Here is a 12,500-nt window from a genome sequence, read left to right on the forward strand (position 1 = left end):
TCTGATCCATCTTTAAACACACATCATGTTCCAGACTGAACCAGCAGAACCAGACTGAACCAGCAGACTCAGACTGAACCAGCAGAACCAGACTGAACCAGCAGAACCAGCAGACTCAGACTGAACCAGCAGAACCAGACTGAACCAGCAGACTCAGACTGAACCAGCAGAACCAGACTGAACCAGCAGACTCAAACTGAACCAGCAGACTCAGACTGAACCAGCAGAACCAGACTGAACCAGCAGAACCAGACTGAACCAGACTGAACCAGCAGACTCAGACTGAACCAGCAGACTCAAACTGAACCAGCAGACTCAGACTGAACCAGCAGAACCAGCAGACTCAGACTGAACCAGCAGACTCAGACTGAACCAGCAGAACCAGCAGACTCAAACTGAACCAGCAGACTCAGACTGAACCAGCAGACTCAGACTGAACCAGCAGACTCAGACTGAACCAGCAGAACCAGCAGACTCAGACTGAACCAGCAGACTCAGACTGAACCAGCAGACTCAGACTGAACCAGCAGAACCAGCAGACTCAGACTGAACCAGCAGACTCAGACTGAACCAGCAGACTCAGACTGAACCAGCAGACTCAAACTGAACCAGCAGACTCAGACTGAACCAGCAGACTCAGACTGAACCAGCAGACTCAAACTGAACCAGCAGACTCAGACTGAACCAGCAGACTCAGACTGAACCAGCAGACTCAAACTGAACCAGCAGACTCAGACTGAACCAGCAGAACCAGCAGACTCAAACTGAACCAGCAGACTCAGACTGAACCAGCAGACTCAAACTGAACCAGCAGACTCAGACTGAACCAGCAGACTCAGACTGAACCAGCAGACTCAAACTGAACCAGCAGACTCAAACTGAACCAGCAGACTCAGACTGAACCAGCAGACTCAGACTGAACCAGCAGAGCTTGAACCCAACAGTTGATGTAACACTAAATGTAACACTGTAGTTTGATTTTAAAGTCTTATGATCATTGATTGAATTTGAGATCTGTCAGAGGCTGATTCAGGGGAGACAATTAAATCGATTGGAGTATTTTTTTATTATTGTATTGTCCGTTTAGTTTATTTTATTGGATTTTGCATTTCGGTGAAGAATGGGGGTAGGACTTGACAAGCCTAGGCTTCTTCCTATCTCTTTTCCAACGAGTTAAATGTGCTTTATATTGAAATTGGCTTTTTTTATATTTTATACAGATTTTTGTTTTTATTTGTTTATTCATTTTCATTTTCATCTATTTTTTTAATCGTTCGAAATAAATCAATAAAATAATAATAGAAAATCACTTCATTTGTTGAATTAAAACATGCAGGTTGAAACCATCTCAAACAGTCCATTCACCAACTGGCTCCATTATAATGTAAATCATTACATATGAGTATGAGCAGCCTTTGCTGGAGCACATACGGGAATATGAGGAGGTATTAAATGAATCATTGTAAAGCAGTCTGAATCACTGGTCTGAATCACTGGTCTGAATCACTGAATCACTGGTCTGAATCACTGGTCTGAATCACTGAATCACTGGTCTGAATCACTGAATCACTGGTCTGAATCACTGAATCACTGGTCTGAATCACTGGTCTGAATCACTGAATCACTGGTCTGAATCACTGGTCTGAATCACTGAATCACTGGTCTGAATCACTGAATCACTGGTCTGAATCACTGAATCACTGGTCTGAATCACTGAATCACTGGTCTGAATGGTCTGAATCACTGAATCACTGGTCTGAATGGTCTGAATCACTGGTCTGAATCACTGAATCACTGGTCTGAATCACTGAATCACTGGTCTGAATGGTCTGAATCACTGAATCACTGGTCTGAATCACTGAATCACTGGTCTGAATCACTGAATCACTGGTCTGAATGGTCTGAATCACTGAATCACTGGTCTGAATCACTGAATCACTGGTCTGAATCACTGAATCACTGGTCTGAATGGTCTGAATCACTGAATCACTGGTCTGAATCACTGAATCACTGGTCTGAAACACTGGTCTGAATCACTGAATCACTGGTCTGAATCACTGAATCACTGGTCTGAATCACTGGTCTGAATCACTGGTCTAAATGGTCTGAATCACTGGTCTGAATGGTCTGAATCACTGGTCTGAATGGTCTGAATGGTCTGAATGGTCTGAATGGTCTGAATCACTGGTCTGAGTCACTGGTCTGAATCACTGGTCTGAATGGTCTGAATCACTGGTCTGAATCACTGGTCTGAATGGTCTGAATGGTCTGAATCACTGGTCTGAATCACTGGTCTGAATGGTCTGAATCACTGGTCTGAATCACTGGTCTGAATGGTCTGAATCACTGGTCTGAATCACTGGTCTGAATGGTCTGAATGGTCTGAATCACTGGTCTGAATGGTCTGAATGGTCTGAATGGTCTGAATCACTGGTCTGAGTCACTGGTCTGAGTCACTGGTCTGAATGGTCTGAATCACTGGTCTGAATGGTCTGAATGGTCTGAATGGTCTGAATGGTCTGAATCACTGGTCTGAATGGTCTGAATGGTCTGAATGGTCTGAATCACTGGTCTGAATGGTCTGAATGGTCTGAATGGTCTGAATGGTCTGAATCACTGGTCTGAATGGTCTGAATCACTGGTCTGAATCACTGGTCTGAATGGTCTGAATGGTCTGAATCACTGGTCTGAATGGTCTGAATGGTCTGAATGGTCTGAATCACTGGTCTGAGTCACTGGTCTGAGTCACTGGTCTGAATGGTCTGAATCACTGGTCTGAATGGTCTGAATGGTCTGAATGGTCTGAATGGTCTGAATCACTGGTCTGAATGGTCTGAATGGTCTGAATGGTCTGAATCACTGGTCTGAATGGTCTGAATGGTCTGAATGGTCTGAATGGTCTGAAGGGGTTTGGGTAGAATCAGCAGCCTGGTGTTACGGATCATTTGGTAATCGGATAATCAGGTCTCATGTTATTTATTAAAACTGTGATTTTACAGCAGCCGTGATTTACATTAAGATGTTATCAAGCAAAGCTGAGAAGTTACACTGTGTTAAACACGAACACGATGAGGTGGGAGAGATGTCTGGAATAAAAAGGAACATTTTGGATCATCGACATCACTGATGAAATGTTGCTATGTGCCGTTAGCTAACGTTAGCTCCTACCTGACAGACTCCGTTCATTCACCTGCTGCCGGGCTGTTTCTCCCTGATGTCGAGATCAACATTTATTTATTTTTTACCCAGAATCTCTAAAAAAAATATCCTCACGGCTCCATCTTACACCTCTGCCCGATTGGAAGGACCTGCCCTGCCGGGGAACAGTCGTCCTCTGTCGGCAAAGATCGCCTCCGTCCGCCGCTCAGGTTACAACAGCAGCTAACAAGCTAACGGAGCTAACTAGCTGCATTTCCGGTTTGAGAATTCACAACAAAAGCACGACTGTTGCGAAAATTACGTTTCAGCATAAGAGTGATAAAAATCTGACAAATATCTGAAAGTTTTATAACCTGTTTCAGAAGGAAAATAACTTGACGACGAATTTGGCTAAAATGAGATATTAAAGAGGACCTAAAGGCAGATGCAATAAGATCGAGAAAAGGGGCTTGTTACTTTATAATCGGCTTTAAGTAAAATAAAATAAAATAAAACACTTTTAATATTTAACTGAACTCATTTTTATTTCTATGGTGTTCGTGTTTGGGTCTTGCGTCTCTATATTTGTGACTCTCTATCTTATTTTGAAATCCGGTGTAGTTCTTGATACTTTCGTTAACTTGACGCTACTTCATCATTTCGGCCGAGTGTGACCGGAAACAGCCGATCAGAGCCGAACAAAGCCGAGGTTCAGTGCGTTAAGATGGCTCGGAGTTTTGGCATATTTTCCACTTTTTCTTTTTTCTGAGTGAATTCTTTGACTTTTTAATAACTTATCACACTGATGCTGTTCCTGCTCACTGAGCGGGGTTCTGTGTCATGCAGAGGAATGATTTGTTTACGTGAGAAAGAAAGTTTGATGCATCAATTGAACATTAAATCAACAATATTTAATGTAGAGGAGAGAACACAACAGGAAACATTCCTTAACCCGAGACTATACAAGTGTTAGGTTACTGATTATGAGCAGAGCTGAGGAGTATTTAATAAGTATTTAATTATATCTGAATTATGTAAAGTATATCATTGGATATCAGATGTGTTGTTTTAAATCAAGTTATATTAACCTATAATACACAGAGAGCAACATAGGGTGTTGTGATACTAGAATTTCAAACTTAAATATGATTCCAGTTAAAATCCAATGACATCGATAAAACAGCACCACAAAATGTAACTTAAGTCTTAAACGCTCGTGGAGTCATTTCTGGCAACACTTCCAACACCTGCTGCACACTGTGGAAAATGCACAAAATGTTGCCAGCGTATTTCTGTAATTTAGACAGTGTGTGGGTGTCTACTTTCAATTTTTGATGGGCTCATTCCTCTCACGTGTTCTATGAACTAGATATGCAAAGCGTTTTCCTACTTTGTTTATATCTTTGTCTGCATGTCGCTGAAAGAAACATGGACGACACATTTTCATCTTTTTGAGACTCTAAGAGGATTTGACAAAGGTCAATATTTGCCGTCTTGTGAATTTGAGTAAACCAAGTGATACTATCGATCATTTAAAAAAAACAGAGACTGTTTTGTAGTATGAAGTACCTCCTTGGTGAGAACATTAGGTTTCACCACATATAGGAAGAGTGTAGCTCCCTGATATGAAACCAAGAATTTCAGCAGACGGCTTCAAGCCTCTGAAACCTCTTACATAGACTCTCTTCTCCCAGCACTGGAGAGCAGCCCTCACCTGGCAGCCCTGCAGCGTTCTGCCCCCAGATGGCTTCCAGAGAGCTGACCAATCAGAGGGCAGTGGGCAGGTGGGGAGGGGGTCTTAAAGAGACAGCAGCTGAAATAGTTTCTGAAATGAGGGTTTTTACTGACGCCTGTATCAGATCAATCAGATCATGTAAATTTGCTCTAAAGGTTTCACATGACATGAGAGGTGAACACGAGGTCAAAGGTCAACATGAGGACGGGATGGGAGCTTTGAGGAGAAATGTCTAAACTTCTCTCTGTGTGTTGATGATGAGAAGCTTACTGAAGAATATGAAGTGTGACACTCAGCCCCGGTCTCCCCTATCACCGCTGTAGGCTCTCTTCATTTTGGAATCTGACTTTTTGTGGTAATACACACATAGTTACAGGATCTCACTCACCAGCCTCCTGACAGGAAGAGGCGGGGCCAGAGGAGGCGGCTGGAAGCAGCAGGAGGAGGAGGAAGAGGAGGAGGAGCGTTGTCCTGTATCAGGCGGTGAGGAGAAGGAGCGCATCCTCCTGGTCTCCGGGCGCCTCGGCTCCGTCAGGTACGTCTCCAAACGGAAAACACTCACCTCCTCCTCATGGAGGAGGGAGGGGGGAGGAGGGAGGGAAGGGGGAGAGGAGATGCTGTGGGCTGGGAGGAGAGAGAGAAGAAGAGATAAAGAGAGAGAGCGAGAGAGAGAGAGAGAGTCAGTGTGTGAGTTTAAAATCCAGCATCAGGAAAAAAAAAGACAAAATGCTGCCCCCTACAGGAGACAGTGAGTTCCTGCCTGTCTGCACACACACACACACACACACACACACACACACACACACACACACACACACACACACACACACACACACACACACACACACACACACACACACACACACACACACACACACACACACACACACGCAGTGATAGTCTATATTTAGGTGTGATGGTTGTTTTTCTGTAACAGCTGACTGACAACATCCAGCCTTCTTGTTGTGTTCAGACCTGTATGACATCACGGGTCAGAGTGAACCAAATCTTTCAACTCTGTCTGCAATCTGTCTTCTCCCTAAAGACAGCAACATATAAGAGACTGTGTGTGTGTGTGTGTGTGTGTGTGTGTGTGTGTGTGTGTGTGTGTGTGTGTGTGTGAGTGTGTGTGTGTGTGTGTGTATGTGTGTGTGTGTGTGTGTGTGTGTGTGTGTGTGTGTGTGTGTGTGTGTGTGTGTGTATGTGTGTGTGTGTGTGTGTGTGTGTGTGTGAGTGTGTGTGTGAGAAAGAGAGAGTGCTGAATAATGTAGGTTACCTTGTACCTCACTCTCTACTACACATACACAGACACACACAAAGACACACAAACACACACACACACACACACACACACACACACACATACACTCCTCTGCTGATAGGAAACTCTGAATAGTGTGGTGAGGGGAACACGAACCGACAGGCACTTTAACAGATTAGAGGGGATCTACTCACATGCACAAATACACACACACAAAGTAGAACTAAAGTCCCTTTCACACACTCTCAGGACCTGAGTGTCCTAAAAATGTTTAGAAATGTCAACCTCAAGTCATCTCATTTTACAAGTAATGACATTTTTCTCCTGGTGAGTTTATCCCAGAAATAATGCATCAGACAATTTTCAACTTCCAGGACTGAGAAAGGGAGCCTTTGCTAAACTGCAGTTCCTCCAGTGTCCACTAAAGTCTGTCTCCTGTAGTGAGTCAGTCCTCATAGAGCTCTATGTTAAAATGTCCAACTTTACTGCTGCAGTTCCTCCAGTGTCCACTAGAGTCTGTCTCCTGCAGTGAGTCAGTCCACATAGAGCCCCATGTTAAAATGTCCAACTTTACAGCTGCAGTTCCTCCAGTGTCCACTAGAGTCTGTCTCCTTCAGTGAGTCAGTCCCCATAGAGCTCTATGTTAAAATGTCTAATTTTACAGCTGCAGTTCCTCCAGTGTCCACTAGAGTCTGTCTCCTGCAGTGAGACAGTCCTCATAGAGCTCTATGTTAAAATGTCTAATTTTACAGCTGCAGTTCCTCCAGTGTCCACTAGAGTCTGTCTCCTGCAGTGAGTCAGTCCTCATAGAGCTCCATGTTAAAATGTCCAACTTTACAGCTGCAGTTCCTCCAGTGTCCACTAGAGTCTGTCTCCTTCAGTGAGTCAGTCCCCATAGAGCTCTATGTTAAAATGTCCAACTTTACAGCTGCAGTTCCTCCAGTGTCCACTAGAGTCTGTCTCCTTCAGTGAGTCAGTCCCCATAGAGCTCTATGTTAAAATGTCTAACTTTACAGCTGCAGTTCCTCCAGTGTCCACTAGAGTCTGTCTCCTGCAGTGAGTCAGTCCCCATAGAGCTCTATGTTAAAATAAACATGTTTGCTCATGTTTTCTCATTTCTCTCTTCAACTGTTCGGGCTGCATGTTTATACAAATCACCTGTTTACATTATATTAAGGCTTAAAGTGATTTAGAATTAGGGGGAGTGACAGATGGGAGCTGCTAGCTGTCAAAGCATGTTTATTTTGTCATGATTGTTTCCCAGATGTCAGTTTGAGCCTGGACTGAAAGTTTCCAGAGTTCACTCCTCTGTTCTCTGTGTTCCCTCTCTGGCAGTACACACTGAACTCATCTGTACAGATTACAGCAGAGACATTAACCTAATCAAACAGCGTCTGACACAAACTGTGATTACAGGTTTAATTTGGGTGGGAAGAACAACTCTGTGACGCACACCGACACACTGAGTCTTTCTGAGGATGATAAAAGGCTTTCATCTCATTTTAAGTTTTTAAGAGTTTTTGCTGTCTCAATTTTATCCCAGAGGACATGAGCTGATGATATCTGTTGTCTGAGAGGAATGATGTACCTGGACAAACAATGTAAGATATGATAAACAGTAAATATGCCATCAAAGGTCACAGCTAGAAGAGTTTGATTTAAGCTTTGTACCTCCCTCCCTCCATTATTCATTCATGTCAGAGCTAGCCTCTAGCCGCTACCTTCTAGCTTTGGTTTCTTTATCTGTTTATGAAGTATTCTTTAGAGATTTTAGAGCACACATAACCCAACAACTTGACAACTTGTACTGTTTTGAGAAACACTTATTGTTCTTATGGTTGTCTTTTGTTGTCTACTGATCATGGACTGTGAAAATTAAACAATGTGCCCACCGCCATGTTAGTTTACTAGAGCCAGAAGTGATCTTAAAGTATTACAAAGTTTTGAATGGTCAGTCACCATCTTATCTCAAAGAGCTCATAGTAATGTATTACTCCTCAAGAACATAATGCTCCGATAATGTAGGCCTGCTCATGGTACCTACAGTCTCTAAATGTACTATGGGAGGTAGAGCCTTCAGTTATCAGTCCTGCTAGTGGTACCTACAGTCTCTAAATGTATTATGGGAGGTAGAGCCTTCAGTTATCAGACCTGCTCGTGGTACCTACAGTCTCTAAATGTACTATGGGAGGTAGAGCCTTCAGTTATCAGTCCTGCTAGTGGTACCTACAGTCTCTAAATGTACTATGGGAGGTAGAGCCTTCAGTTATCAGTCCTGCTAGTGGTACCTACAGTCTCTAAATGTACTATGGGAGGTAGAGCCTTCAGTTATCAGGCCTGCTCGTGGTACCTGCAGTCTCTAAATGTACTATGGGAGGTAGAGCCTTCAGTTATCAGACCTGCTCGTGGTACCTGCAGTCTCTAAATGTACTATGAGAGGTAGAGCCTTCAGTTATCAGACCTGCTCGTGGTACCTATAGTCTCTAAATGTACTATGGGAGGTAGAGCCTTCAGTTATCAGACCTGCTCGTGGTACCTACAGTCTCTAAATGTACTATGGGAGGTAGAGCCTTCAGTTATCAGTCCTGCTAGTGGTACCTACAGTCTCTAAATGTACTATGGGAGGTAGAGCCTTCAGTTATCAGACCTGCTCGTGGTACCTACAGTCTCTAAATGTACTATGGGAGGTAGAGCCTTCAGTTATCAGTCCTGCTCGTGGTACCTACAGTCTCTAAATGTACTATGGGAGGTAGAGCCTTCAGTTATCAGTCCTGCTAGTGGTACCTACAGTCTCTAAATGTACTATGGGAGGTAGAGCCTTCAGTTATCAGGCCTGCTCGTGGTACCTGCGGTCTCTAAATGTACTATGGGAGGTAGAGCCTTCAGTTATCAGACCTGCTCGTGGTACCTACGGTCTCTAAATGTACTATGGGAGGTAGAGCCTTCAGTTATCAGTCCTGCTAGTGGTACCTACGGTCTCTAAATGTACTATGGGAGGTAGAGCCTTCAGTTATCAGACCTGCTCGTGGTACCTACAGTCTCTAAATGTACTATGGGAGGTAGAGCCTTCAGTTATCAGTCCTGCTAGTGGTACCTACAGTCTCTAAATGTACTATGGGAGGTAGAGCCTTCAGTTATCAGACCTGCTAGTGGTACCTACAGTCTCTAAATGTATTATGGGAGGTAGAGCCTTCAGTTATCAGGCCTGCTCGTGGTACCTACAGTCTCTAAATGTACTATGGGAGGTAGAGCCTTCAGTTATCAGACCTGCTCGTGGTACCTGCAGTCTCTAAATGTACTATGGGAGGTAGAGCCTTCAGTTATCAGACCTGCTCGTGGTACCTGCAGTCTCTAAATGTACTATGAGAGGTAGAGCCTTCAGTTATCAGACCTGCTCATGGTACCTGCAGTCTCTAAATGTACTATGAGAGGTAGAGCCTTCAGTTATCAGACCTGCTCGTGGTACCTATAGTCTCTAAATGTACTATGGGAGGTAGAGCCTTCAGTTATCAGACCTGCTCGTGGTACCTACAGTCTCTAAATGTACTATGGGAGGTAGAGCCTTCAGTTATCAGGCCTGCTCGTGGTACCTGCAGTCTCTAAATGTACTATGGGAGGTAGAGCCTTCAGTTATCAGACCTGCTCGTGGTACCTGCGGTCTCTAAATGTACTATGAGAGGTAGAGCCTTCAGTTATCAGACCTGCTCGTGGTACCTACGGTCTCTAAATGTACTATGGGAGGTAGAGCCTTCAGTTATCAGACCTGCTCGTGGTACCTACGGTCTCTAAATGTACTATGGGAGGTAGAGCCTTCAGTTATCAGGCCTGCTCGTGGTACCTACAGTCTCTAAATGTACTATGGGAGGTAGAGCCTTCAGTTATCAGACCTGCTCGTGGTACCTACAGTCTCTAAATGTACTATGGGAGGTAGAGCCTTCAGTTATCAGGCCTGCTCGTGGTACCTACAGTCTCTAAATGTACTATGGGAGGTAGAGCCTTCAGTTATCAGACCTGCTAGTGGTACCTACAGTCTCTAAATGTACTATGGGAGGTAGAGCCTTCAGTTATCAGACCTGCTCGTGGTACCTGCGGTCTCTAAATGTACTATGAGAGGTAGAGCCTTCAGTTATCAGACCTGCTCGTGGTATCTGCGGTCTCTAAATGTACTATGGGAGGTAGAGCCTTCAGTTATGAGGCCTGCTCGTGGTACAGTCTCTAAATGTACTATGGGAGGTAGAGCCTTCAGTTATCAGGCCTGCTCGTGGTACAGTCTCTAAATGTACTATGGGAGGTAGGGCCTTCAGTTATCAGGCCTGCTCGTGGTACCTACAGTCTCTAAATGTACTATGGGAGGTAGAGCCTTCAGTTATCAGGCCTGCTAGTGGTACAGTCTCTAAATGTACTATGGGAGGTAGAGCCTTCAGTTATCAGGCCTGCTCGTGGTACCTACGGTCTCTAAATGTACTATGGGAGGTAGAGCCTTCAGTTATCAGGCCTGCTCGTGGTACCTACGGTCTCTAAATGTACTATGGGAGGTAGAGCCTTCAGTTATCAGGCCTGCTCGTGGTACCTACGGTCTCTAAATGTACTATGGGAGGTAGAGCCTTCAGTTATCAGGCCTGCTCGTGGTACCTACAGTCTCTAAATGTACTATGGGAGGTAGAGCCTTCAGTTATCAGACCTGCTAGTGGTACAGTCTCTAAATGTACTATGGGAGGTAGAGCCTTCAGTTATCAGTCCTGCTCGTGGTACCTACAGTCTCTAAATGTACTATGGGAGGTAGAGCCTTCAGTTATCAGACCTGCTAGTGGTACAGTCTCTAAATGTACTATGAGAGGTAGAGCCTCTCTTTCTTTGTAATCGTTTTGCTTACTGTCATCCAGCGGGCCGATGGGCTCTGACCTCCCCCTGCTCATCTCTCTGACCTCGTTTCCCTCCCTCGTGTCCGTCTGTCCGTCCCCCTCCTCGGTGCAGGATGTCCTGTGTCCTGTCCGTCTCTGCATCAGCTCCCTCCTCTTCCTGTTTGACAAAGGAAGCATTTGGACGTACAGGATCCCGTAGGGCTCCGACCGCCGCCGCAGCATCCGTCTGTCCGCCTCCTTCTGCCTCCTGTCCTTCTGTCCTCCATCTCTGTCCTCCACCATGACCCACGAGGTGGATTTTCTCCTCTCTTTCCCTCTGCCTGACTCCGCCCTCTTCCTGTCTCTCCTGTCTTCCTCGCCCATGTTCGATTCAGACCCCCGGCGGTCTTTCTTTCTGCCGCTCTTCTTCTCCTCCGTCTTTTCCTCGTCCTCGGTCCGTCCACACGGATCAGACTTCCTCCTCAGCATCCGTTGGTGTGTGTGTCTGTCTCTGCTCTCTGTCTGCCTCACCTCCTCTTCCTCTTCCTCCTCTTCCTCATCGCCTCCTCCAAACGGTTCGCTTCTCCTCCTCCCCGTCCATCTCTCCTTCTCCTTCCACTTCCTCAGCATCAAACTGCTCAGACGCTTCATCGCCATGGCCGCAGTTAATTAAAAAACTAAAACCTCTGAAATAGAAATCTTTAAGAGACTTCAGCCTTAAAATGACTTCATCCTCTTTTTACAGAAGAAATGTTACATGACAGAAAATTAGACTTAAAGGATTTAAAAGGATTTGACTGACACAAAGAAATGAAAGTGGAAAAAAATGTCAAGTCACCAACTTCAACAAAATCCACCAAAATGTCAGTGTTGTAACGTGTATTTGGTTCCAGGTATGAAAGCTTCACCAGCTGTGAGCCAGCCTGAATGTCAACCTGCTCTGATTGGCTGCTGCAGAAAGCTGCTTTGACTTTTTGTATCAAAAAGTTTCCAATACACTGAGTCACAGTCGATTCCTTTATCACAGAGATTAGAGACAAACCTGAGAGCGTCCGACCGTGAACTCTTTAAAACCTTGAAACAGGAAATCAAACTCCAGACGAGCTCCGACGTCCTCACACTGTTGCTGCCATCAAATCCTGGAGGAAAACAACGTGTCGGACTTCCAGCTTGAGCAGGTCAGACAGACAGGTGAGCAGGTCAGACAGACAGGTGAGCAGGTCAGACAGACAGGTGAGCAGGTCAGACAGAAAGTCAGTCCAGCAGCAGAGTCCGTAAAGTGTTTGAGCTCTGCAGAATATCACTGTGAGAGTATGTGTGTGTGTGTGTGTGTGTGTGTGTGTGTGTGTGTGTGTGTGTTGCACGTGTAAGCCACACCCCCCACCCCTTTCTACACTGCAAAAAGTGTCAAAGCATCTGTCAGGTTACTTTAAAGAGTTTATGTAGAGCAGAGGTTTCCATAGTTTAATAAACATTACTAACATCTATATAAATAAACTTTATTATCATCATTTTATTTTATTAA

General features: G+C 44.8%; 1 protein-coding gene across 9 annotated transcripts in view; it reads right to left on the reverse strand.

Annotated features, from left to right (window-relative positions):
• The window catches only part of LOC110004737 (5'-AMP-activated protein kinase subunit gamma-1), a 42,343-nt gene that overhangs the window by 12,852 nt on the left and 16,991 nt on the right, over nucleotides 1-12,500 (reverse strand). For 7 of the 9 annotated variants that reach the window (XM_065948842.1, XM_065948839.1, XM_065948840.1 and 4 more), the window contains one exon: nucleotides 5,262-5,497. In XM_065948842.1, coding sequence (XP_065804914.1) covers nucleotides 5,262-5,497 — 236 coding nt within the window. Of the gene's footprint in view, nucleotides 1-3,168; nucleotides 3,386-5,261; nucleotides 5,498-11,007; nucleotides 12,332-12,500 lie in introns of those variants that run through there. The other 2 variants (XM_065948836.1, XM_065948844.1) reach the window with 2 other exon arrangements.

The sequence above is a fragment of the Labrus bergylta genome, chromosome 20, assembly GCF_963930695.1.
Source record: "Labrus bergylta chromosome 20, fLabBer1.1, whole genome shotgun sequence".
Lineage (NCBI taxonomy): Eukaryota > Metazoa > Chordata > Actinopteri > Labriformes > Labridae > Labrus > Labrus bergylta.